This window comes from Colias eurytheme, chromosome 20 (assembly GCF_061535395.1).
Source record: "Colias eurytheme isolate Ceu_HAF_F1 chromosome 20, ilColEury1 Martin Lab GWU primary, whole genome shotgun sequence".
NCBI lineage: Eukaryota > Metazoa > Arthropoda > Insecta > Lepidoptera > Pieridae > Colias > Colias eurytheme.
Window position 1 is genome coordinate 6,450,316 of NC_142999.1, and position 24,597 is coordinate 6,474,912.

General features: G+C 35.1%; 1 protein-coding gene across 2 annotated transcripts in view; it reads left to right on the forward strand.

Moving 5' to 3' along the window:
- klar (klarsicht) overlaps positions 1–24,597 on the forward strand; it is a 245,474-nt gene that overhangs the window by 72,711 nt on the left and 148,166 nt on the right. For both annotated transcript variants that reach the window (XM_090113547.1, XM_090113546.1), the window contains one exon: positions 1,414–1,544. In XM_090113547.1, the coding sequence (XP_089969673.1) occupies positions 1,414–1,544 (131 nt within the window). The remainder of the gene's footprint in view (positions 1–1,413; positions 1,545–24,597) is intronic.

The window sequence follows — 24,597 nt, forward strand, 5'->3', positions numbered from 1 at the left end:
TGAATAATTACAATTATAATAGAGTGCAAAAAATAAATACATGTGTCAATATATTTTGTGTTTTTTTTAAACAATTTTTTTATTTAAAAAAATATCATTCCGACCGCGGCTTTGCCCGCGTGTAATTAGGTTATATCGTGAATCCTGTTTTATCCCACAGAAGTGTTCAGTTCGGATAAAAAGTATCCTATGTGTAAATCCAGGCAATTAGCTATATTTTATCAAAATTGGTAATGTAGTCTTGACGTGATTAAGTAACAACTAACAAAAAAATATACAAATTAACATCCAAAGTTTCGCATCAGTTTTACTGTATTAGCGATATCTTCCACTCTTGACTTTGACTGAGAAGAATTAGGGTTTATAACTTCTTTCAGAAATAGTACCTTTCATTTCTGGGCATGATGTAATATCTACGTCAGCATCAAATTCTATCTAAATCAATTCAGTAGTCCGCGTAATTAGGTACCATTTCATTTTTTCAGAGTAACAATATTTTTTGTTATTTTAAAGATTATTTATAACCTGTATTATTTTGTAATAAAGTAAACATTACGAAATAATAATAATTAATAATTATTAATAATGTCTAAGTAGTTGTTAAAAAGAAGATAATTTTGTGTTTATAAGCAAGAAAATAAAACCAATAAATCAACAATTAAATATATGTATAACAATATTATAACTGTATGACGACTCCATACATGTTTGTCCCGAGTCGGCCAGCGGCAGCGCGGCGAGTATGCAAGAATGACTTCGCGCACACCCGCGTTCGCGATAGCGAGCTATTAGACTCCGCCCGCCAAGCAGTGGATTTTTTTTTGTGTATCGTCTTAATAGCACGACGCGGACGTTGTACAAAATTTGCCTCATTTAAATGTGTGTAAACTTGTATTCATTGCCGAATTATTTGGCAATAAATACCTTTCCTTATTTCTCGGAACATTTTACAGCAGTTACAGCCTACAGGCAAACTAATATAGCCAATTGATAGTACTTTGGCACTTTTAGTTTTACACATTTTACAGAATATATTAAACACTAAATGTGTTTTAGTAATCACAATTCAAAATTCTTACGAAACGATTTTTTGTAACATGTCACAACAATTAATACTATAAAACATAGACTGGTTAAAAAATTAAAGTAAAAAAAATTGTCAAGCTAAACCCCAACCTACTGTCATACAATGAGAACAGAATTGCACAACTTAAACATATTATCTCATAATTTAAATTTATACAAAATTTGTCAAGCCAAACTGTACGCTATTTCAATAAATTTATGATTTAATGACTGCTTTTTGCGGCTCTGGCTGCACGTGATGGAAAAATCTCATAATTTAAATACAAAATTAGCCAAGCTAAAGAACACCTCTCTGCCATACACTTAAAGAACACATTTGCACAACAGACACGGCCCACGAGCTGCGCTGCCTGCGCCGCTGGCTGCACGTGATGGAGGGCCGCCTGCCGCCGCCGTCGCTCGCCGCCGCGCGCGCCGCGCCCTACCACGAGCTGTTGCGGAAGCTTCGAGAGCATCAGGTTAGTGGCCATGTGTGTGAACGAGTGTGTAACGAGAAAGTGAGCAGTCAGTCAGTCAGTCAGTCAGTCAATGAGGCGGTCAGTCAGTCAGTCAGTCAGTCAGTCAGTCAGTCAGTCAACAATCAGGGTTGGCACGATCAAATCATTTTCATTTAAATCATGATTTCCATCCATTCGATCGATCGATCGATCGATCGATCGATCGATCGATCGATCGATCGATCGATCGATCGATCAATCAATCAATCAATCAATCAATCAATCAATCAATCAATCAATCAATCAATCAATCAATCAATCAATCAATCAATCAATCAATCAATCAATCAATCAATCAATCAATCAATCAATCAATCAATCAATCAATCAATCAATCAATCAATCAATCAATCAATCAATCAATCAATCAATCAATCAATCAATCAATCAATCAATCAATCAATCAATCAATCAATCAATCAATCAATCAATCAATCAATCAATCAATCAATCAATCAATCAATCAATCAATCAATCAATCAATCAATCAATCAATCAATCAATCAATCAATCAATCAATCAATCAATCAATCAATCAATCAATCAATCAATCAATCAATCAATCAATCAATCAATCAATCAATCAATCAATCAATCAATCAATCAATCAATCAATCAATCAATCAATCAATCAATCAATCAATCAATCAATCAATCAATCAATCAATCAATCAATCAATCAATCAATCAATCAATCAATCAATCAATCAATCAATCAATCAATCAATCAATCAATCAATCAATCAATCAATCAATCCTGATCCCAAACTACGCTTTCGCTTGTGTTATGGAAACCAGATGTCTGATAAACATACATATATAATTATAAATAAATGCTTATATATAGATAAGTTACACCCAGACACAGAGCAAAGATCTATGTTCATCACACAAATATTTGCCCCGGGTGGGAATCGAACCCACGACCAGTGGCTGGGAAGGCAGGGTCACTACCAACCACGCCAACTGGCCAGTCGATTGGCGTGGTTAGTAGAATTTTCGCAAATTAAAACATTGACAAGGGAATCAAAATTCAAAACCTACAGGGTACTTAACGTGAACACAGAGTCTTAAAATTTGGTAGAAAACAACGTCCTATAACACTGATGAAGGAAAAATTGCTAAAATCGTAAATTTTCGATCAAATTTATATAACTTAAATTTGTTCGAAGCTCTCCGAGCGAGAGTCCGAGTCGCACTTGGCCGGTTTTATTCTTGTCCTTTTTGGTATGTGAGTTTTAAATGGAGACTATCATATAGTTTTGTCAGAAGATTATTTTATTTAATTGTTTGATATAAATATAATCGACACTACGACCTTGTAGTGAATGGTAAAAACTAAGTGTACTTTGAGCATCTTTTTATTACTCTTTATTATTTAATAATGTTATTCAGTAGTATATTATTTAAAAAAATCATGGCGCGTGTATAAACTGACGTTTTGGCGGGATTCACTTAAACACTCAACACTTTAAATTACTTTATTTTTACTTTAACACAATATTACACAAGTTACACAAGATCCACAAGATACACACAAGGCAGATATTCGACATGAAATTTCTTATACGTATTCAACAAAACATTTCGCTAGTGCGATGCAAATCTAAAGTGTCGCCATCTATTGGTAACTTATGAAACTAATTGTCGTAACTTGACATATTTAAACGTAATTAGACATTCCGCCCACCAAGGACTAGTCCGTAACAAAAAAACAACTAAAATATACCTCTAAACAAAACAAAACATAACTAAACAAAACCTAACCGCCCACCGTGATACATCAACGTAGTGGCGTTAAACTAGTAACCAAAAAAAATACATATGACACTTCAGTCAACTGACCTTCTAAAGTTTAACAATTTTAGATATTCTATTCTACTAACTAATCATTTTATTTAGGCAAAACACTAATTTTACTTAACGGTCGTTTTAAATATCCATTCTTACACTTAATTGTTACAACGCGAGTTATATTATCTGATCCAATATGTTTGTTTACAATTTTTCCTAAAATCCATTTAGAAGGTGGAACGTTATCATCTCTAATTATACAAATATCATTAATATTAGGTTCTTCTAATTTCGAATTCCATTTATACCTCTGATTTAAAGTAACCAAATATTCTTTAGACCATCTACGCCAAAAATTATTTACCATTTTTTGAATAACATTCCATCTTTCTAATTTATTTATATTACAATCATCATAATTACGATCACTTATATTTATAACCGGTTCACCTATTAAAAAATGACCTGGGGTCAGTGGGAGAGGGTCATCTGCTTCACTACTTATAACAGAAATTGGCCTAGAATTAAGACATGCTTCAATCTGTGACAGTACTGTAGCTAATTCCTCATACGTTAAAATGCTGTCACCTATGACCCGTTTCAAATGGTTCTTAGCACAACGCACTCCGGCCTCCCATATCCCTCCAAAATTAGGTGATTGCGGCGGTATAAAATGCCACGTCGTAGATTCTAATGTAAGAAGTTCCGCAATTTCATTAGGTAAATTAGATTTAGCAGAGTCAAACATTTCTCGTAAATGTTTATCCGCACCAACAAAGTTTGTGCCATTATCACTGAACAAATCCTGGCAACGTCCACGTCTAGACGTGAAGCGTCTAAAAGCGGCGATAAATCCCTTAGCGGTTAAATCAGTTACAGCCTCAATATGTATAGCCCTTGTGACCATACAGACGAAAAGACAAATGTAGCCTTTATAAGACTTTGCCCCTCGACCTGGAGAAAACTTAATATTGACTGGGCCTGCATAATCAACACCAGTTGCCGTAAATGGCTTGCAAGGCTTCAGTCTAGTATCTGGAAGCTGTCCCATTAACTGCACTCTCGCTGCTTTCGAATATCGTAAGCACGTGAGGCACTTCCTATAATGTTGTTTTACTAGATCCCTACAGCGTACTATCCAATATTTTGTCCGAATGTAATTCATCATGATTTGCGGTCCACCGTGCAAAGTTTTTTCGTGAGCATCCGATATTAACAACTGGGTAAGATGAGACTTAGCTGGCATAATAATCGGGTGCTTCGTGCTATGGTTTGCGTGAGCCTTATCAATCCGACCACCGACTCTTAATATTCCATTTCGGTCTAAAATGGGACAAAGAGTACGAAGGGGACTTCTCTTCGGTATATCCTTTTTATTCTCTAAATCCTTGATCTCTTCATCAAACGCAATTCTTTGAACCTGTTTAATACATTTCTCTAATGTTTCATTCATTTCCTTTACTGTTACAAACTTCGGCAAAATTTTTCTTTCTTCCTTCTTCAGTAATATTCTTCGACAATAAGAAATAACCTTTAGCATTTTAGTCAAATTAGAAAATTTTAACCATTCAAAATCTTCAAATTTATCTTGTTTTACTATTAATGATACTTGTCTTCTTTCTTCATCTGTATCTACTATCTCTGGATTTTTCATTTCAATGTTTCTGTTCTTCAACCATTCCGGTCCGTACCACCATAGTGAATGAGAAAGTAATTCTGTTGGAGTCAAACCTCTAGATGCGCAATCAGAAGGATTGGCTTCGGTTGAAACATGACCCCACTGATCATAATCCATTATAGTTAAAATCTCTGATACCCGATTACTTACAAATGTTGTCCATTTGCTTGCACCGCCCTTCAACCATGCTAAAACGATTGTAGAATCAGTCCATCCGTAAATGTTACCTTTGCACACCTTCATCACTTGAGATACTTCGTTCACAAGTTTCGCAGCAAGCACAGCTCCACATAACTCTAAACGAGGTATAGAAACTTCCTTCTCTATAGGTGCTACCTTTGTTTTAGCTGATACTAACCTGACATGTATGGATTCATCGTTATTGATGACTCTTATAAAAACTGCAGCAGCATAAGCAGATCTTGATGCGTCTGAAAAGACATGAAGTTCAACATGACTTTGACTAGTGCAACAAATCCACCGTGGTATTTCTACTCGTTGAATGTCCTTGCATTGCTGTCGTATATTAAGCCACATTTCGTTCAAATCTTTAGGTAATGCATCATCCCAATCTAAATGCGCCTTCCATATTTTTTGAATAAATAATTTAGCAACAATGATTACTGGTGCAATCCAACCCATTGGATCAAACATTTGAGCAATATTAGATAAAACTTGTCTTTTCGTGACTGGAAATTTTATCTCCGGTAAATTAATTGTATAAACAAATCTATCTGAACTACGATTCCATGAAATTCCTAAAACTTTTACCATATTATCAACCTTAATTAGCATAGATTCTTCATTTTCTTTATTATCTTCTCCAATATATTTTAATAATTCCTTACAATTAGAGCTCCATTTTTGAAGTGTAAATCCTCCAGATTTCATTAATTTGTTCATTTCATTGTAAATAATTTTAGCTTCTTGTAATGTATCACAACCTGTCATTAGATCATCGATATAATAATCATTTTTAGTAACTTCTGATGCTACTGGAAATTTAAGTTTCTCATCTTCTGCTAAACGTTGTAAAGTTTTAACAGCAAGATATGGTGCACACGCGGTTCCAAATGTTAGAGTGAGCAATTTAAAATGTTTAATTGGTTGATCCGGTAAAGTTCTCCATAAAATTCTCTGAAAATTTGTCTGTCTTGGATTAATACGTACTTGACGGTACATTTTGACAAGATCAGCCACTATACAAATGGGATGGGTTCTCCACCTCATTAATGTATGTCTGAGATCTTGTTGGATTTTTGGTCCAATCATAAGATCATCATTTAATGACACATTATTTGTTCCCTTACTAGAAGCATTAAAAACCACACGAACCTTTGTCGTATCTTTATCCTCCCGTACAACAGCATGATGCGGAAGATAGACAGCCGTTGGATTGTCTAAATCATCTTCTTCGACTAAAGACATATGATTAAGAACTAAGTACTCTTCTATTACTCGTCTATATTCCTCATATAATTTAGAATTATTCTTAAGCCTTCTTTCTAAAGCGAATAATCTATTCTTAGCTATATCTATCGATTCTCCATACTGGCACTCAGGATCCTTATTTTTAAATGGCAATGTAACAACATACCTTCCATCTCGATTTCTTACAGTTGATTTATCATATAGTTCTTCACACAATTGTTCCTCTCTTGTAAATTTCTTAACAATCATATCTGGTTCAGCTTCTAATTCCCAAAAACGCTTCAAAAAATCATCGTTAGTTCTAACCTGTAAATGAAAACTGTTAGCCTTATATTTATCTGAAAGTGAATCAGATACCTTACCCGATAAAACCCAACCAAGGACCGTATTCTGCGCTATTAAATTTCCTTTGGGTTGTTTCATCATACCTGTTAATAAAATCTCAGCATAAACTTCTGCCCCTAATAAAATATCAATCTTACCTGGTGTTGCATACCCTGGGTCCGCTAATTCTACATTCTCGAGTTCGAGCCATTTAGGAGCATCTAATTTCACACATGGAAGCATAGACGTAAGTGAAGTTAATACATAAGCCTTAACATTAATAGAAAATTCTGAGTTATGACGCGATTTTAAACATAAAGTTACTACATGTTTAATATGCATTTGACCATCTCCCAGACCTGATACTAAACTATTAACAGATGTACGTTTAAGACCGAGTAACTGAACAGTTGCTTCAGTTACAAAAGACGCTTGCGAGCCTTGGTCTAACAATGCTCGTACCATAAATAAGTTACCATTATTTGACTGAGCCTTAAGAAGTGTCGTAGCTAGCAGAACATGATAGCTTTTATGCTCTCTTTTGGCAAAATTTGCCACAATCTTTGATTCTACTAGCGTAGACGAAGTTTTATTCTCAATCCCATCATTTTCTTCTTGTGTCCTTTGAGTGTTTTCAATGAATCCTGTCTTCTCTAAATGCAACATAGTATTATGTCTACGTCCGCATTTCTTGCAACAAATTGATTGTCGACATTTACTTACAATATGTGTAGGTTGCAAACAATTAAAACATAAGCCCTTACTCTGTACGTGATTTCTTCGTTCTTCTACTGTTTGCTTCTTAAACTGTGTGCATGCATTTATATAATGATTGTCACCACAAACTGAACATACATTCTCTGTCTTCTTATTCTGTAGGATAGCTCCGTGAAAAGAACTTTTAACCAATTGCCTCTTTTGTGACGTCTCATGTCTCATAGGTTGCTTTCCAGAATCTACCATCTCTAAACTCCGAAATCTTGCTTCTAAAAAATCCACTAACTGTGACCAAGTTGGCAATTCATCGGCACATGACATGCTTATCTGATTCTCCCATAGTTTATGTGATTGTACATCGAGCTTTGAAACCACCAAATAAATTACAATTGCATCCCATGTTGCTGTTGGTATTCCCATATTATTTAGCGCTTGTAATACTGATGTAGTTGTGTCCAGAAGTTGCTTAATCGCTTGTGCAGATTCACTATTAATTTGTTTTTGTCCAAATAACTTTTTTAGAACAGCATTTAAATTATATCTTTTATTATTGTATCTTTTTGTTAATTGGTTCCAAGCCTCTTGGTAGTTTTTATCAACAGTAGCAAAATTTCTTAATAAATTCTCAGGTTCTCCCGAGACACCACTCTTTAAATAATGCATCTTTTGCACCGGTGATAATTTTTCGTTATTATGAATTAGCGACAAAAACATATCATAGAATGTCTGCCACTCCTCATATTTGCCCGAAAATGTTGGCAAATGTATTCTTGGTAGTTTTACATCGTCACTTGTCATCGTATTAATTGATGTTGATATCGGATTATTGGGCACTTCTTCAAATTTTTCTTTTAGTTCAGTCATATGGTCTATGTAAATTTCTTCAAACTTGTCACAATCGTCTTCCATAAAATATGTCAAGGATTCTCGTTGTTCCGATGTTACTATTTGAATTAGCTCTGTATGATTCCGTTTAAATTCCAAATAAAAATCTTCCAAATTTTTTATTCTAGTTTCCAAATACTGTTTAGTGATTCTACTTTTCGGACTCTTCCTAAAATTTTGTTGTGCCTTTTCTAATCTAAGTAACAAATCCGCTTGACTTTTAATTAATTTTGAAGCCATTTTAGTTTAAATATTAATAATTTAGTTTTATAAATTTTTCTTCTAAAATTATCAAAGTCTCAATAATCTTCCAAGTCTATAGAATAATCCAGAAATTTTAAAGTCCATATAATAAATTCTCAAATTTTTCCAAGTCCTTAGAATAAAATCTCAAATATTTTCTAAGTCCATATAATAAAGTATCAGATTTTTCCAAGTCCTTAGAATAAAATCTCAAATATTTTCTAAGTCCATATAATAAACTATCAGATTTTTACAAGTCCTTAGAATAAAATCCCAAATATTTTTCCAAGTCCATATAATAAAATATTAAATTTTTACAAGTTCTACTTATCGGAAATTTTTCTAAGTATTTCAAAGTCCAAAGTCCATCTTAGGTTTCGGCACCATGTATAAACTGACGTTTTGGCGGGATTCACTTAAACACTCAACACTTTAAATTACTTTATTTTTACTTTAACACAATATTACACAAGTTACACAAGATCCACAAGATACACACAAGGCAGATATTCGACATGAAATTTCTTATACGTATTCAACAAAACATTTCGCTAGTGCGATGCAAATCTAAAGTGTCGCCATCTATTGGTAACTTATGAAACTAATTGTCGTAACTTGACATATTTAAACGTAATTAGACAGCGCGTATGTGTTATTATGTTATTTATTATGAGTCAATTCACATTGGAATATATGTAAGGATTTCTTATAGCTGAGAAATAAAGATTGATGAGTTACATTTTCTGTTCTTAGACTTTAGACACCACATAACTTAATACCTAAATTAAATAGGTAAATGTTTTCCATTTGTCTGTTAAATCGTCTTTACAATCTTGATAACCGTAAATCACAAATAAGGTATACGTAAGCAAAATAAAATAAAAAAAAAATCGTTGTTGTATCTATATAGATACGACTTCGTCTATACCAAAAAAATATAGTTTACTCCTTAATTATTAAGTTTAGGATTAGGCAAAAATATATACGTATAACATTAATGCCGGGTCCAGACTGGTGAAACGTAACATGCAATGTAACATGCAATGAAAGAATTCACCGTCCACATTGCTGCAATGTATCATGAAAGGTAACACACTTTGTAACAATTTCTCATAGTTTGGACGTCTTGCGCGCGCGAATTGTGCATTACACGCGTATGCTACGAGCATTACAAGCCGCGCGCGGAGCGATCCGAAATTTGTCGGTTTTTCGACGAACACAAAGGGGCGCGTAGTGTGCGCGGGGCAGCCAATGTGGACGGTCTTTTGAGAACGCAACGAACATGGAGGACGAGACTGCGTGGAATGAGCAAAAGAAAGGGTCTTCGGCGTGTTTTCATGAGTTGATGTATTATTAATAATGAAGTACTGATAATCGTCATAGCAAGAACGTGGTCTTCGGACTCCATGCTTCGTGTGATCTACCGGTTTGACGCGCACGAAAAAAACGTGTATCGAAGGGCCGTGTTCGCGGCAGAATGGCGGAAACAGACGAACGCGGGATGTTCGTAGTGAATGCGCGTTATGAGCGCGCTATGCGTCCACACCAGCAGCGAACATGCAATGAAAGGCAGAATGTTACATTGCATGTTACGTTTCACCAGTCTGGACCCGGCATAAGACCACTAAAAAAATGAACGTCGTATTTAAAAAGATTGTTGTTTTACTTACTAATATCTATTATCATAAATCTTAATAACTCAGTCACGCATAAGACGCCCGCGCCAACGCGAAACATTCCCTTCTCATGTCTTAGAAATGTTTGAGATAGCGAAATTGTAATAATTACGTAGATAACATTATGATGCCATGTACGAATGTACGTATTATAATATCGAAAGACATTCGTTCCTTGTGTTACGGTAATGAGGGCGGGTTACCTAATGCGGTCGCTTCGTGACGTGTGTTGCACGTTCTATTTTACATATATATAAAAGCTATTGTTGCAATAATGCAACTTTCTTTCCGCTCAAGTGATAATATTGATATAAGATTAGACGGTTCCCGGGGACCAAGCTTGCATGCTCATTAGATTGCCGTATCTTGTATTGCATCTTAATGGTAACCGTTGCAAGTTATGGTACGTAATAATGTTAAATTAAATGATAATGCGCAGATTACGTTTAAGCTGTGCTAGTAAAGCTCCGTCTAATCTAGGTCTGTAGAGATGTTATATATGAAACTCGATTGATACATTTGTCAGTGGTTTTCTTATTTTAATTTGTAATAGCAATCTTATATTCAAGTATGGAGTACCTGGACAAATATGTACAGTGTCTTGTCAGTAATAATTAGTAACAATTAATTTAAAAAAAATGTGTAGTCGATAAGGTTATCTTTCTAACATTTCTCTCCTGCGCTCTTCTATAAGTTACAAAATGATATTATTATGTAGGTACATGAATTCAAGAAAGCTTAATACATAACAATATTTTGAATTTCATGATGATTATCATTCAAATGTGTAGAAAAAGGCTCCAAAATACGTGTCAGGAGACTTTTTGTATCTTAATATTATTGATGTTCAGAATATTGTATGTTTACATACTCACTGCTCACAGCATCTTCTCATGGGTTATATTAAACAATGTAAGATTATAATTATAACAAATAAATACACAGATTAAGTGCTTAAGTGAAAACTCATTTTGAATAATTTTATTATTATTCAGCCATGGCTGTCCCACTGCTGGGCAAAGGCCTCTCTTCCCTTCGTCCATGTCTTCCTATTGTGAGCAATTTTAGCCCATTCCTTACAATGAGAGTCCAGTTCGTCGCGCCATCTGATTTTGGGCCTTCCACGCAGCCTTTTTCCATTGTCGGGGATCCACATAGTGGTGATTTTTGCCCACAACTCTTCGGACATCCGGCAAACATGTCCAGCCCAGTTCCATTTGAGCTCGGCAGCTTTATGGGCTACGTCGACAATCTGTGTTTTTGAGCGCAGCGTTCTATTTTGAATGCGATCAGAAAGCTTTACGCCCAAAATGCTGCGCTCCATTGATCTTTGGCAAACCCCAAGTGCGGACTTTTGGCGATCAGTCAATGACCAGGTCTGTGCACCGTAGGTGAGGATGGGCAAGATGCACATGTCCATGAGCCTTCGCTTTAGTGAAAGAGGCAAGTCTCCTTTCATCAGCTCTTTCATCGACCAAAAGCTTCTCCAAGCGTTTTCAATGCGTTTGGCAACTTCTTGATCCTGCCTGGCTTGAAAAGAAACTATTTGGCCGAGGTAAGTATACTCATCGACATATGCAACCGACCCACCCTCGACAACGATGGTGGTTTTGGTGCTGTTAGTCATAAGCTTTGTTTTGGTCATGTTCATCTGAAGTCCGACCCTGAGGCTTGCATCGCTCAGGTCTTCGAGCATCGTTTGTAGCTCAGAGGCTGTGGAGGAAAAGAGAACAATATCATCAGCAAAGCGAAGATTTGTTAATCGATGCTCACCGATTTTAAAACCTTTGTTCTGCCATCGAGCTGCCAAGCTTCTAAATACTTCTTCCAAGGTAGCATTGAAGAGTTTTGGAGACAATGGGTCACCTTGTTTGACTCCTTTTGTTATTCGGAAGGATGGGCCATTGCTATTAATTTTTACAGAAGCTGTACTGGTACTATAGATATTTTGTATAAGGTGGATGTACGTCGGTTCTATATTTTGTTGTTTGAGGGCTGTGAATATGGCATTGTGTTTCAGGCTATCAAATGCTTTTGAATAATCAACGAAGGCCAGGTAAAGGGGGAGGTTGAATTCATGGCTTTTTTCTAAAATTTGGTTAATCGAATGAAGATGGTCTGTAGTGGAGAGTCCACCGCGAAATCCTGCTTGTTCTGGGGGCTGTTGTTTATCCAGATCTCTTGTGATGCGATTTCCAATGATTTTTATAAAGGCTTTGTATAGGTGCGATATGAGGCTGATAGGACGATAATTTTCTATGTCTGATCTATTTCCCTTTTTGTGGAGGAGGATTATATTAGAATGGCAGAAACTTTTGGGAAATATACCCGTTCGTAATATGTTATTGAATAGTTGAGTTATATAGGGAATAAGAGCTGGTTCGCCAATTTTAAGGAATTCGGTTGTGATCCCATCTTCACCTGGACTTTTGTTGTATTTCATACTCTTTATGGCTAAATGGACTTCTTCAATTGTGATTGGATTTACTACTTCCGAACGTACATAGTTTTTATCGGTTATACAATAACATGAGTCATCAGAATACAATTTCTTATAAAATTCAGTACTAATTTGTATAATTTTATCCCGCGCGCTTTGTTTGGTTCCATTTGAGTCTTTTAATGATAAAATTAATGGTTTGCTTGGTTGTGTATTACGTATAGCCTGTTTAAGAGATGTGTTTTTTACGAGTGCCTTTTGGATAAAATTTGTGTTATATGTACGTATATCTTTTCTTATGTGTTTCTTTACTTTTTTATCTATTTCTTTATATTCAGTAGTATAAAGTGTCATCGTTTGTCTTTTGTCTATTAAATCTAAGGTAGTTTTTGTCAATTTTTTATTTTTGTTCTTTACGGTTTTTATTTTTTTACTTGCTCTCTTGATACTGTTTATGATATTATTGTAAGTAATTTCTGGATCCTCTGTATCGTTTGTTTCTAATAAGTTGAAATAATTATCTAGTTCTAAGTTAAACTGTTCTGTATTTGCTATTAAGCTATTCTTATCTATTTTCTTGATTGCGTGTTTAATTCTATTATACCTCAGGATTTTCATATTGAAACTAGCAGTTGTACGTAATGCTCGATGATCAGAACTGAATTTTAAGTTATTTAGAGCTTCTGTGTTCTTTATTATGTATTTGTTAGAAGAAAGACAAAAATCTATTTCATTTCGTGTGAATCCGTTAGGGGAAAGCCATGTCCATCGACGATTTATTTTTTTAAAGAAGAAACTATTCGTTATACTTAATTGTTGGCCAAAAGCAAATTGTAGTAGACGATCTCCGCGTTCATTTCGAATGCCCAACCCATGTGGTCCTAAGATGTTACGATCATCCGTTGAATTTCGAATGCCTAATTTTGCATTAAAGTCGCCTAATACCATAGTCCAGGTCCCTCTGTGTTCATCGCAAGCTTTATTAACCCGGCGTCATTGAGGTTGGGTCAAAATGACCCGGCTCGTTTATAAATTCCAATATCTTAGTAATTACGTGCACGATTGTGCTGTTTTTTGTAGTAGCTAGAGCTAACAATTTACATTAAACGTTTTGGAAGTGAAATCCTTTCGACGTCGAGTGTACTGGGAGATACACGCGTGTATTTTCGAAAAAGGTAAATATGACCCATCCTCACAATTGATGTAACAATTTCGCGCCATAGCTAAGTTATCGATTTTTACTGTTGTGTATGATTTCTTGGTGTCTGCAAACATTTTTTTTGCTTATTTCTGTGAATTTAATGTTTTTGTTTGTCCATCAGGTACTTATTATAAAATAGGTACTATAAACGGATAGAATAGAAAATTTCACGTATCATGGCGGGTTTAGACTCTTGTCTTACTAGGACTTATCTTATTATGATGATGAAGTTGAAGAAAAGGATGATGTTAGAGTGCGGAGTGTGTTTCAAGCGGAGAAAAGCGAAAACCCGAATTCAATACCTTTTACAATAAAACTAAATATGGGGTTGACGTCGCTGATGAACTTTGCGCCTCATATGATGTGAGTCGTAACTCCAAAAGGTGGCCCCTGACAATTTTTATGCCATGTTGGACACACAGGAATTAATGCGCTTATAATACGTCGCATAAATAAAATTAAACCAAGCGGTAAGCGACGTAATTTTTGAAAAACTTAGGTCTTGCTCTGGTATTAGAACATTTGAAAATTCGCCAGGAATTGAATCGATAGCAACGACAAATGGGCAAAAGAATCAGAGAATTTATTGGTGGATCATCAGAGGAGCCACCTGCAGTTCCGCAAAAGATGTTAAATGTGTCAGGAAAAAAAAATAGTAACTAAAACAAAACATTTTTGTCAAGCTTGCCCTAAATTTATTTGTCCTGAACGCATCATGTCTTTCTGTATTGATTTCATTCACAACAAAGATTCTAATTAGCTTTGTTAAAGTTTTTTTCTCATATATTAGACTTAAGTTTATAAAAATGCTATTTGTAACCAAAAATACTGGTTAATAGTATAGTATTGATATGAAAACGCAAGAGGTCTATATTTTGTTCCTATTTTTATGAGTTTATGTCAAAGTTGATTAAAATGAATAAAACGTTGATTAATTATTATTTTTATTTTATAATATCAAAACCAGAATACCTTTATCCTATAATAATAACACATAATACTAATTTTCTTAAAAAGTTTAGAAATACAAACTATAAAATATATGGGTAATATTGACCCACCTCAACGTTCGCGTATCTGTTTTCTACCACAATGACGCCGGGTTAAGTAGGTCGTAAAAATCTTCAACTTCATCATTAGAATGTGTAGATGTGGGTGCATATACTTGTATGATTGTAAGTATTTTGTTGTCATTAATCCGAAATTTAAGTAATGCAATTCTATTAGAGAAGCCTATAAATTCTATTATGTTATTCTTCCACCTATTTGAAACTAAAAATCCAACGCCATATTGGCCATTTTGTTCTCCATTATAATAAAAAGTGTTCGTTTTTCTTACAATAATTTGTTCACCTTCTCTTCTCACTTCTGCTAGACCTACGATATCGTAATTGATGGTTTCTAATGCGTTTTCTAACTCAACAAGTCTTTCTTCTGTTCTTAAAGTTCTAACGTTATAAGTTAAAATATTAAGTTTCTGTATATCCTTTTTGCTAGCCTGGGTCGTCGGACAGTTTAGATTACCCACCTGGAGATTCTTACCACCCCTTGGACCGGGGCGTGCCTGCCTACTGTCATCAACAGTACGCCCACGAGTACCGCCAGGGACTTGGGGCGTTTTTTTAGGTTTACTTTTCATAATTTTGTATTCTAATATGTATTTTATGAGGGAAGAGGTTTGGACAAATAATAACCCATCGCGCTGGTCCAGTGCGTGTTGATGGGTGCGCAATAAGCCTGCTAACTCGGCCTGTGAACGCCACCGTTGGTGCCCTAAAGACACTCCTCCGCTGCCGCTCTAAGTAGACATCTTGCGCTGATGTGACTTTACCCACTAGACCTTAACGAGATAATATCACCCTGCAGCCCTAGTGAGCTTTTACCCTTGAATAATTCAAGTGTACGACAGTTTTTTGTCTTATCGAGGACCGACAGGACATTTTGAATAAGCAATTGATAAATATCTTAAAGAGAAAATGTTAATTACAGACGAGGCATAAGCTAAAAACAATGCCCTTTAGAAACTTTTACTGCATGTGAGTGACTACATTGTCTTTAATGTTTACATGTAAGGTGCGTTTACATTAGTCCTACTATACTTATTTTTTACCAGATAATTGGTTTTCTTGGACATTACTTTTTTTTGGTCTTGAAATTTAGTAAAAAAAATAATTTTAAGTAGGATTACCGAAAAATATTAGTCAGTCCGGACCCAATTTGGTAACTTATTGGAAAAAACGTGAACGATCGCGTCTTCTGTACTAGTCAGAACTGTATTTCAGGATTTACGGGTTCCTTCTCTACCCTTTTAATAGAATTTTCATTACAATTTAAAGTGAAAATACTTACTTCATATACCTAGATTAAAAGTCCCAAAGACTAAAGCTTGAATTAAAGCCTTTACGAATTTATGTGGGTTGGAAATGAGTAATGATGATAATACTTCTGTAACATAATGAATAAACCATTATAAACGTCACTAAACTTAAGGATCAGAATCGAACCTTCACTACAAACTTATCAAACCGCACAATGTAAACGAAGCCTAACGAACATCTTAAATAACGGCCGCCAGCGAGATGCTCCTAATTAGCATCTCGGCATCGTCGTGTGCAAGTTTATCGTACGATATATCGGATGCCATGTACATTGTATTGTACCTAATAATTGTTGTTGCTTATAGATTGAATTATCATTTTCGCACGTCTAATTAATTTGTTGCGTTGTGAATGAGGGGAGTGTGATATGAAATATGATTTGATGTTGTAAGGAGTTTGAATAGTTTAGAATGTTTACGAGTTAAGCTTATTGTTTGGCAAATTTACTTGTTGGTAATATGTTGTGCAATCCACGTAACATAAATAAATAGGTATAGGTAATATCAGTGAAATACGCGGACGTGAAAAAAGAGAGTAAGTGAGAGTACAAATTATTCTAATTAACTTAATAATTTTCTGATTATATATTTCAAATCTAACAGTATTTATTATATTCCGTCTAATTAGAAAGATATTTCAATCGAAATACAAGTTACAAGCATATGCGGTGTACCACATATGCGACACACACTTTCTTGCGCTTAATGAACTTGTATTCTTGTATTCGCTATGACTAATAGGCAAATAAGTTAACAATTTTAGTTTTCATTTACATAAACATCCAGCGGATGTAATACATCCTTATTCCAAACGATTTGCCAACATGTACAAGTATATCCAATATCCCTGGTTTATAGTTTACACCGTACGTTGGACAAATTGCATCGCATTAGGGAAATATCTCGACATGATCGACTAATATGATTTGTCAGTTTCTACTTTCTACCTTTCTTGGCCGCTATTAACCTCCGATATTCAATTTGTATGACGTATACATTTATTATCTAGACCGTATAATTTCCCTAATGCCTTAATGGCTAAGCATCTGGGTTCGTTTCGATATGGTTGCATACCTACATGTATTGCGCACATCATGTAATCGATCTGTTCTTACTGCCTGTTTTTTACTGCGAACATTTAAATCGACCGGTGATATTACGTTTCAATGTTTGTAATGTTGCGGAGATATTGTAATTTCCTATAGTTGATTGTACCTTAAATATCTTTAATATTTTCTAGTTGATAATAATATCTCTAACAGTTCATGAAACTGTGATTTTTATTGATCCTAAATGATTTTGACTCGAAAGAAGGATACGTAAGTGACACCTAAAAATGAATTTATCGCTAATGAAGTAATGAGCCATTGAAAGCTACATCAATTCATCATTGTGTTTGTCCACATCTAGCCGAACTTGGTCCATAAATCACATTAGATTATGACAAACATCGTTAACAATCCAGCGCGATTTCCTACGTATTGTATTTAAAATCATCGCGGATAGCACTGTAGGTACGGAGGCATTCATCGTAAGCTCGTGAGGCGCGAACAAACGGGCAATAAATCACGCAGACATACGTTATAGAGATTGCGGGAGACTAGAATTATTTCCCTTTGTTAACGAGACGTCACCGTACGCAAACGTGCCTTGACGTGCCCTATAACATTTGCGGTGATGTGTGCTAAAAGGGCTGTTGACTCACGGAACTGGCTTTTTATGAAAAGATTTCCTCGCCTGTGGTAACTCCTAGTTGTATGAGGATATAGCCTTTTGCGTTACATGAAATCTTAGATTATGAAAAAATACTGTTATTTTATTTACAAAATTACAAATGATAATATCTATGATCTTATGATAGATATATAATAATAAGAAATTAAATACTTTTAAATTTACCTTGCGGGGAAACTATACACAAAATGCAATTTTAATCTGATTGATGTGGCAATATTTCTAAATAAAACGCTCAATGTGTTTGTTTTATTTTGTAAACATAGTAATGTTCGGTTCGGTTCGGTTTGTAATCAAAAGCACAAGTCGAAATGTAACTAGGAATAAAATATCAATTACTCGTAAACGACTTAATAAGATCGTCCAGGCGATGAATGTTTTCAGTGTGGGCGTTAATCCGAGGTGATATAAACAGTGATTTAAATGCAAACGATTATGTCGCACTCGATATCTGTATCGATTTCGACTCGAGTGTAATTACAGAATCGAGATGTTTATATTGTACCTGTGCTCTTGAGCCGGGTGATTAATAAATTTATCGACGCTTAAGATCAAGCCAGTTGCTTTCGCTACCGTGGTTTGTGAGATTTATACGCGTTTAATTAACATTCGTTCTTGCTTGTTACGTTTAGTCTTAACTAGAGGAATGTGAAATGTAGACGTGTGCCTAAATATCTAGATCGGAAATTTTAATGGCTCGACTCGCTGAGATTTTGTTGGCGATTACTTCGCGTACGGAGTTTTCTGTGATAGGCCGTTGACTGGTTAAATAACGATGTATCTTTAATCTGGATAAAGCGAACGTTGATTGGCTCATTTGGTACGGGACCACATACAGAAGATCAGATTCTTCCTGTCTTATAATTGGATAAAGACTTCGATTTGGAATGGCTTAACAAACAATTTATTTACACTTTACGTAGAAAAGGCTATGCAATTTTACAAAAAAAACTGTTTTTCTCAAAAAACACAAAGCTCCCAAAAAACAGTTTTCAAAGAGCGTGGAAGAGCACGTTCAGTTATTTTCCTCTTAAACGGCTTTTTATTAAGTAACTGTTTGCTTTGTGCTTTCTATGTACGCATAACTATTTACTGCATATATATTTAAGAGATATGAGCGGCCATGAAGGGATCTATTTACTCGCGTGTTATTTGATCGATAGCTTCTATTCTGTTGTACTAACGGTTGATGTCACCGACATGCGTGGGAAATACGGTGTTCACGGATTGTGAATATGTACTATGCATTTGTTAGTATCAATTATTGTTTTATTTGCGATATTCATTTGTTTTGTCAGCGAAAGTAAAATAGGTATCGAATGTTTTACAACGTTAGATTGCAACGTGCTTGCAGTTTTAAAGTAGGTAATGCAAAAGTAGTTCCTGGCAAAGTTAATATAAATTTTTGCTCCTGAACATGAAGGGATTTAGAAGAACGTATGTGAAAATAAATTGATGTGTAAAAAGGAGAACGTATCTGACAATAAAAAGGTATAAAGATATCCCGATAAACTGAGGTGTTATATATCCCTTCTAGGATGTACTTACTACTTACATGAAAACGAAGTCGCGGCCGGAAAGCCAGCATTAAACGAAGTTAACAGTGAGACGAGTATCCACATAATCGCCGATCAACGTGGAAACGCTAGAAAGCACTGCATTAGAAATTTGTTTCGGCCAAGCGCAGGAAATATTTTTCAATGTCGATTAAATACGAGTATGAAACGATTGCGGGTATTTCTCGAGTGTCGAGCGGTACGATAGCATCGTGCCCTCCAGTAGCCAAAGTCCCTGTGAGGAGAAAATAATGCCTTTGTTGAAAGGAAACTCACTAACTGGACTTTCTTTATGTATTTATTAGTTGGCTGGTTTGCGTGTGATTTGTTTAGTTAATGGGTGTGGTGCAAAGTGGTAAGCATGAATAAGATGATGATGAATTGAATGATATAAATAAAAAGGTTATAATACCAAAACTGTTTCAAAATTAAATGCGCTATCATATTTTCTCCATAAATATAACGATAATGATGTAGATTTGTTGAATGTATTGATCCTTGATACCTGCCATGAAAGTTGAAACTTACTTCAAATTAAGATAAGATGATCGAATTTCAATTGCAATAGAAAATGTTTATTATTTTAATACTTTACAAACAAAATGCATAACTTAGTTGCGTGGAATATCTCATATTAAATTGCAAACGAGTATGCTTTGAAGATAAAGTGAGCACGTGCTTTGCATTAAATTGATGTTTATCTGCATATAAGTGGGCAAAAAATATCGAATATAGAATAATATTCGTGTTAAAATCACATATATTATTAAATATTATTATTCTGCAAACATTTATAGTTGCAATTATTTGTATTTTATATCGTTACATACAATAAAGTAACCGGGTAGGTGTATGTTCTAATCTTTTTTGCAAATTTAGAAAGTGCCGCGAAAGTGGTCTCGCCACGCAATATAAGATAATGTAATGTGGCAAAAATCAGCAACAATGCCCGTTCGTAGAGCCCCAGGCGTCCAGTGAGTTGGGGAAATTAACTGCATAATATAGTTTAAATGACGTCCGTGATGGTCGGCGTATTGCTAAATCAAAAGATGATTGTGTATTGCTCAATTTGAGGTGTAATTATGTAGGAATGGACAGCGATTGTTGAAATTCACGGATCTGTATTAGGTAGGTACCTACTGAATCACTGTGGTGAATGTTAAGGTAACTTTTGGGATTTTTTTGTTGAATATGCAGAGGGGTGACGGTTTGATAATTGAATTATCAGTTCAATTGCTATAGGTAGTCAATGTACAGCATAAAAGCGTATATTATGTGGATAAGCTTTGGCCTACAATTATAAAAAGTTTGGGTCGAGTTAGTTATGCATTAAAACGTTAACTATACGCTCACGTTTAACAATGTGTGATGGTAATCAATAGAAATTTAGGTTAAACAATTATTAATATAACAATAGATGACCTCGTACTGACCGGGCAAAAACAATTTACTAAACAGTTACAACTGATTGTATCCGATGTTAAAACCATAAGCCCTGCCACAAGCAACCTAAATACTCGAGTCCCATCTCGTGTCAAACTCATTAACCGCACACGTCCGAGACGTGGATAATCATTCCCTTCATTTCAATTGGCTTATAGCTCAATGTGCAGTACCGTGTGTAATGGGTGTAATTTAACTACTTACAATTCGTTTGTGGCCGCTACGCCTCAATTATCGCGTGCATTCGTATCTTCATCTCGGCGGGTGAGAGGTCGCAGCTAAGCGCTACCCGACACGCGTATTGCCCTCTGGTCTCTGAAATACAAGGAAATTTTCGCAGCACATTTAACTTTCACTTATTTTCGCCTGGAAGCCCACTGCGCTTTCCTATTTTGACGCTATTCAATCTGATAATTACGTCCGTGGCTAATTTGAATCGTTATAATTGGACTGCCTTGAACGAGTTCCTTCGTTGGCGTTTAATTTCGTTGAGTTTCATTATAATGTTGCAGCTCTTACATTACATTGATTATAGAAAGAATTTTTAAAGGAATACAGAAATCTCTTAAATATTACAATAAATTTTACAACTCCGTCAACCATTTTCTTCATGTTCAAGTGCCAATCTTGCTTCATAATAGACAGAAACGATATCTAGCCAAGATTGGATATAAACTTTAATATCTAACAAACTCCGCCTTCGCGACAGCTATCTCAACACCTTTCCGTATTCTTATAATTGTCTGTTATTTCACCTCAGAGGTAATGCAGTGAGTTAAATCAACCAGCTGCAGGATTCTCAGCTTAATTGCTATCAACATTAAGTTATTGCATATCATTACGAGCGGAGGAGTAAATGTTGTAACCCTGTTCGTTTCATCGTGATATCAGCGTGTACTTATTCGGAGCTATCGGTTCTAATGGTAGGTCTGGCCTAACGTTTTAGATTGGTTTCAATTAATTAGACTTTCACGCTTCAGAACTCGATTTATTTACAAATTTCCGCACTTATATACCACAATTCAACTGGAAGATTAATTGCTTTCCGTATTAATAAACTCGAATTGGATTTATTGTTATTATTACGCGTGTTATAAATTACGTGTGAGAATAAAGAGTATTGCATCAGTTTCCTAGGAATTAGAAGTGATACTATGAACGCCATCGACGTCTAATAAATGACCCGCGCGTAGCATTTATGTAATATCAAATTAGTAGTCAATTGGACTAAGAAAATTGTATAATCATAGTGAACGTTTAACCGTGGTATTAAAACGATAAGTGTATTTAAGATAATCTCTAGGTTTTATTTGAAAGGGTAGCAGATACTGAGTTTATCTTATCCACTATCGATTGCCGTCGTGAATTATTTATTCAGTTGTCGGACAAACTATGCAACTGTCTGTGCGTATTTGTTAGTTCATTACCATGACAGCCAATTTATTCTGCAGCTTTTTTATCGATAAAACTGTCATCATGCATTGTTTGTACTTCGTTAATACGGCTCGTACGATATTTATCTCTTTAATATCATCATGTGTGAATTGGTGCATATCACAATTCATAGTAACTAGCTTTATTATTATACTTTATTGTCATGCAAAATATACTTTACACACAATCATTGTTATGACCTAGTAAACCTGTTAATTTTGTTAATCATTTAACCAATCAGTACTTTTTGGAATACAAAATATTCAGGTACAATATGTACAATGTAGGCTTATGATGCATGGCATCATTATTCGAGAACATTCATATTCAAAACTCGAAAACAATCTTGTCATAAATCATCTATCTTGAAATAACTTAAACATAAGAATTAAAGCTGAATCATGTAAAGTTGTTTGTGACATGTTAACGACGCAGATAAGTTTGCTTAACCTATGTTCGTGGTCTCGTACAGACAATAAATTATTTTGTTCAATCCCCGCGCTCGGTTTGCGTCTGTTTGTTCTAATGAACTATTCGCAACAATTGACGATAGTATCTACAAGCGAGATTACAATCCGACGACTCAAATTATAAACGTGGCCTACATTTGTTTTATGTAACTTTATTAAATATGTCGGTTGCCCCGTCGCGCGCCACCACCGCTTAGGCCTTTATTACTATTTATCTGTTGGTAGTTTTATCAACACTAGCTATAAATTCTCCAGTTTCGTGTTGTTATCGTGATCACTATTAGCTGGACCATAACTCAGACTGGTCACATTACGTAATTGCGGCACGTTGTCCAGGAAAGTTCTTGTAATAATAGACCAACGCTTAATTGATATATAATTGCGAACCCAGAAGGACATAATATCAGTCTTGGGCAACACGCAAATTGGTAATCGCTGCACAATCTAAATATAGAACGGTGGCTTGTGTTTGTGGATTATATATATTTTATGTAACATTTTATAGAGCTTTTTTATTTGCTTGAAGGGAGACTTTTATGTCTTTAAAATCTATCAGACATAATTGTCATTTGATTCAGTTGACGAGTGTTAAAAGCGTGAGGGCGGGAAGCTTTTAAATTTTATGTTATGGTTATTTCATCTTCGTGAAATGTGAACGTATTAGAATAAATGAATTGAAATTATTCTCATATTAACGTTAAGTCAAGTAAACTTATAGACGTAAGAAATAATATTGCATTTCTTTGAACTTCAAAGTTTGAAGACAATTTTTCACTGATCCTTTCAGATTTCTATTGCTTAGCAAAGTTATTGATTACCTTCAATCATGGAAAATTCGAACAATCCGTCTGCAATGCTAACTCAACCTTACAATTGCCCTTTATCTATTCGTAGTACAAGGTCGGACCCTTTTTAATCTAAGCATCCGGTTGGTGTGCCATTGTACTCCCATCCTGTCCTCCATTAATCTACTTTTACGACTTATTACTTACCCATCGATGACAGGATCTCTTCCGGTTGTAGAAGTTAACATTGTAACGTGAATTCTGCGCTCATAATTTTGTTGAGGGGCATTTTCAACTGCGTTAACGTAGCATCATAGAAAGAACTCGTTATGGGTTAAGAACAGAATAAAGACAAGCTTATGAGAATGCTCATGGTAGCTATCCATTTGAAACAAAGAGCAGAAGAAGTAAGTCAGGGAAACTTTATACCCAGGTCACCAGTTATTGGTTGTATAGGTTATGTTTACATATCTTCTTGATAATGAAGAATCGCAACTGAAAACGTATTTCACTGAAGTTTTCTACAATTTTAATGAGTGTTTATTATATTTCCTCAATAGTGTTCATACATTTTCTATACGCATTGACCTGTTTCCATTCGTCGGGTGTCTATCATTTGTCGGTAATTTTCTGTTAGTGGTGTCATTACTGCGCGATGGAATCACGCGTATGTCACATAGTGCCGCCTCGCTGGCTTCGCGATCACCGTTATAATAATTAGCCTTATGGTTACCTAGTTTTGAACCTACAATTGCCAAAGAGTACTTGAGTGATGTTAAAGTTTGTAATAATCGGACAATATGAACAAAATACATCGACCAAATTT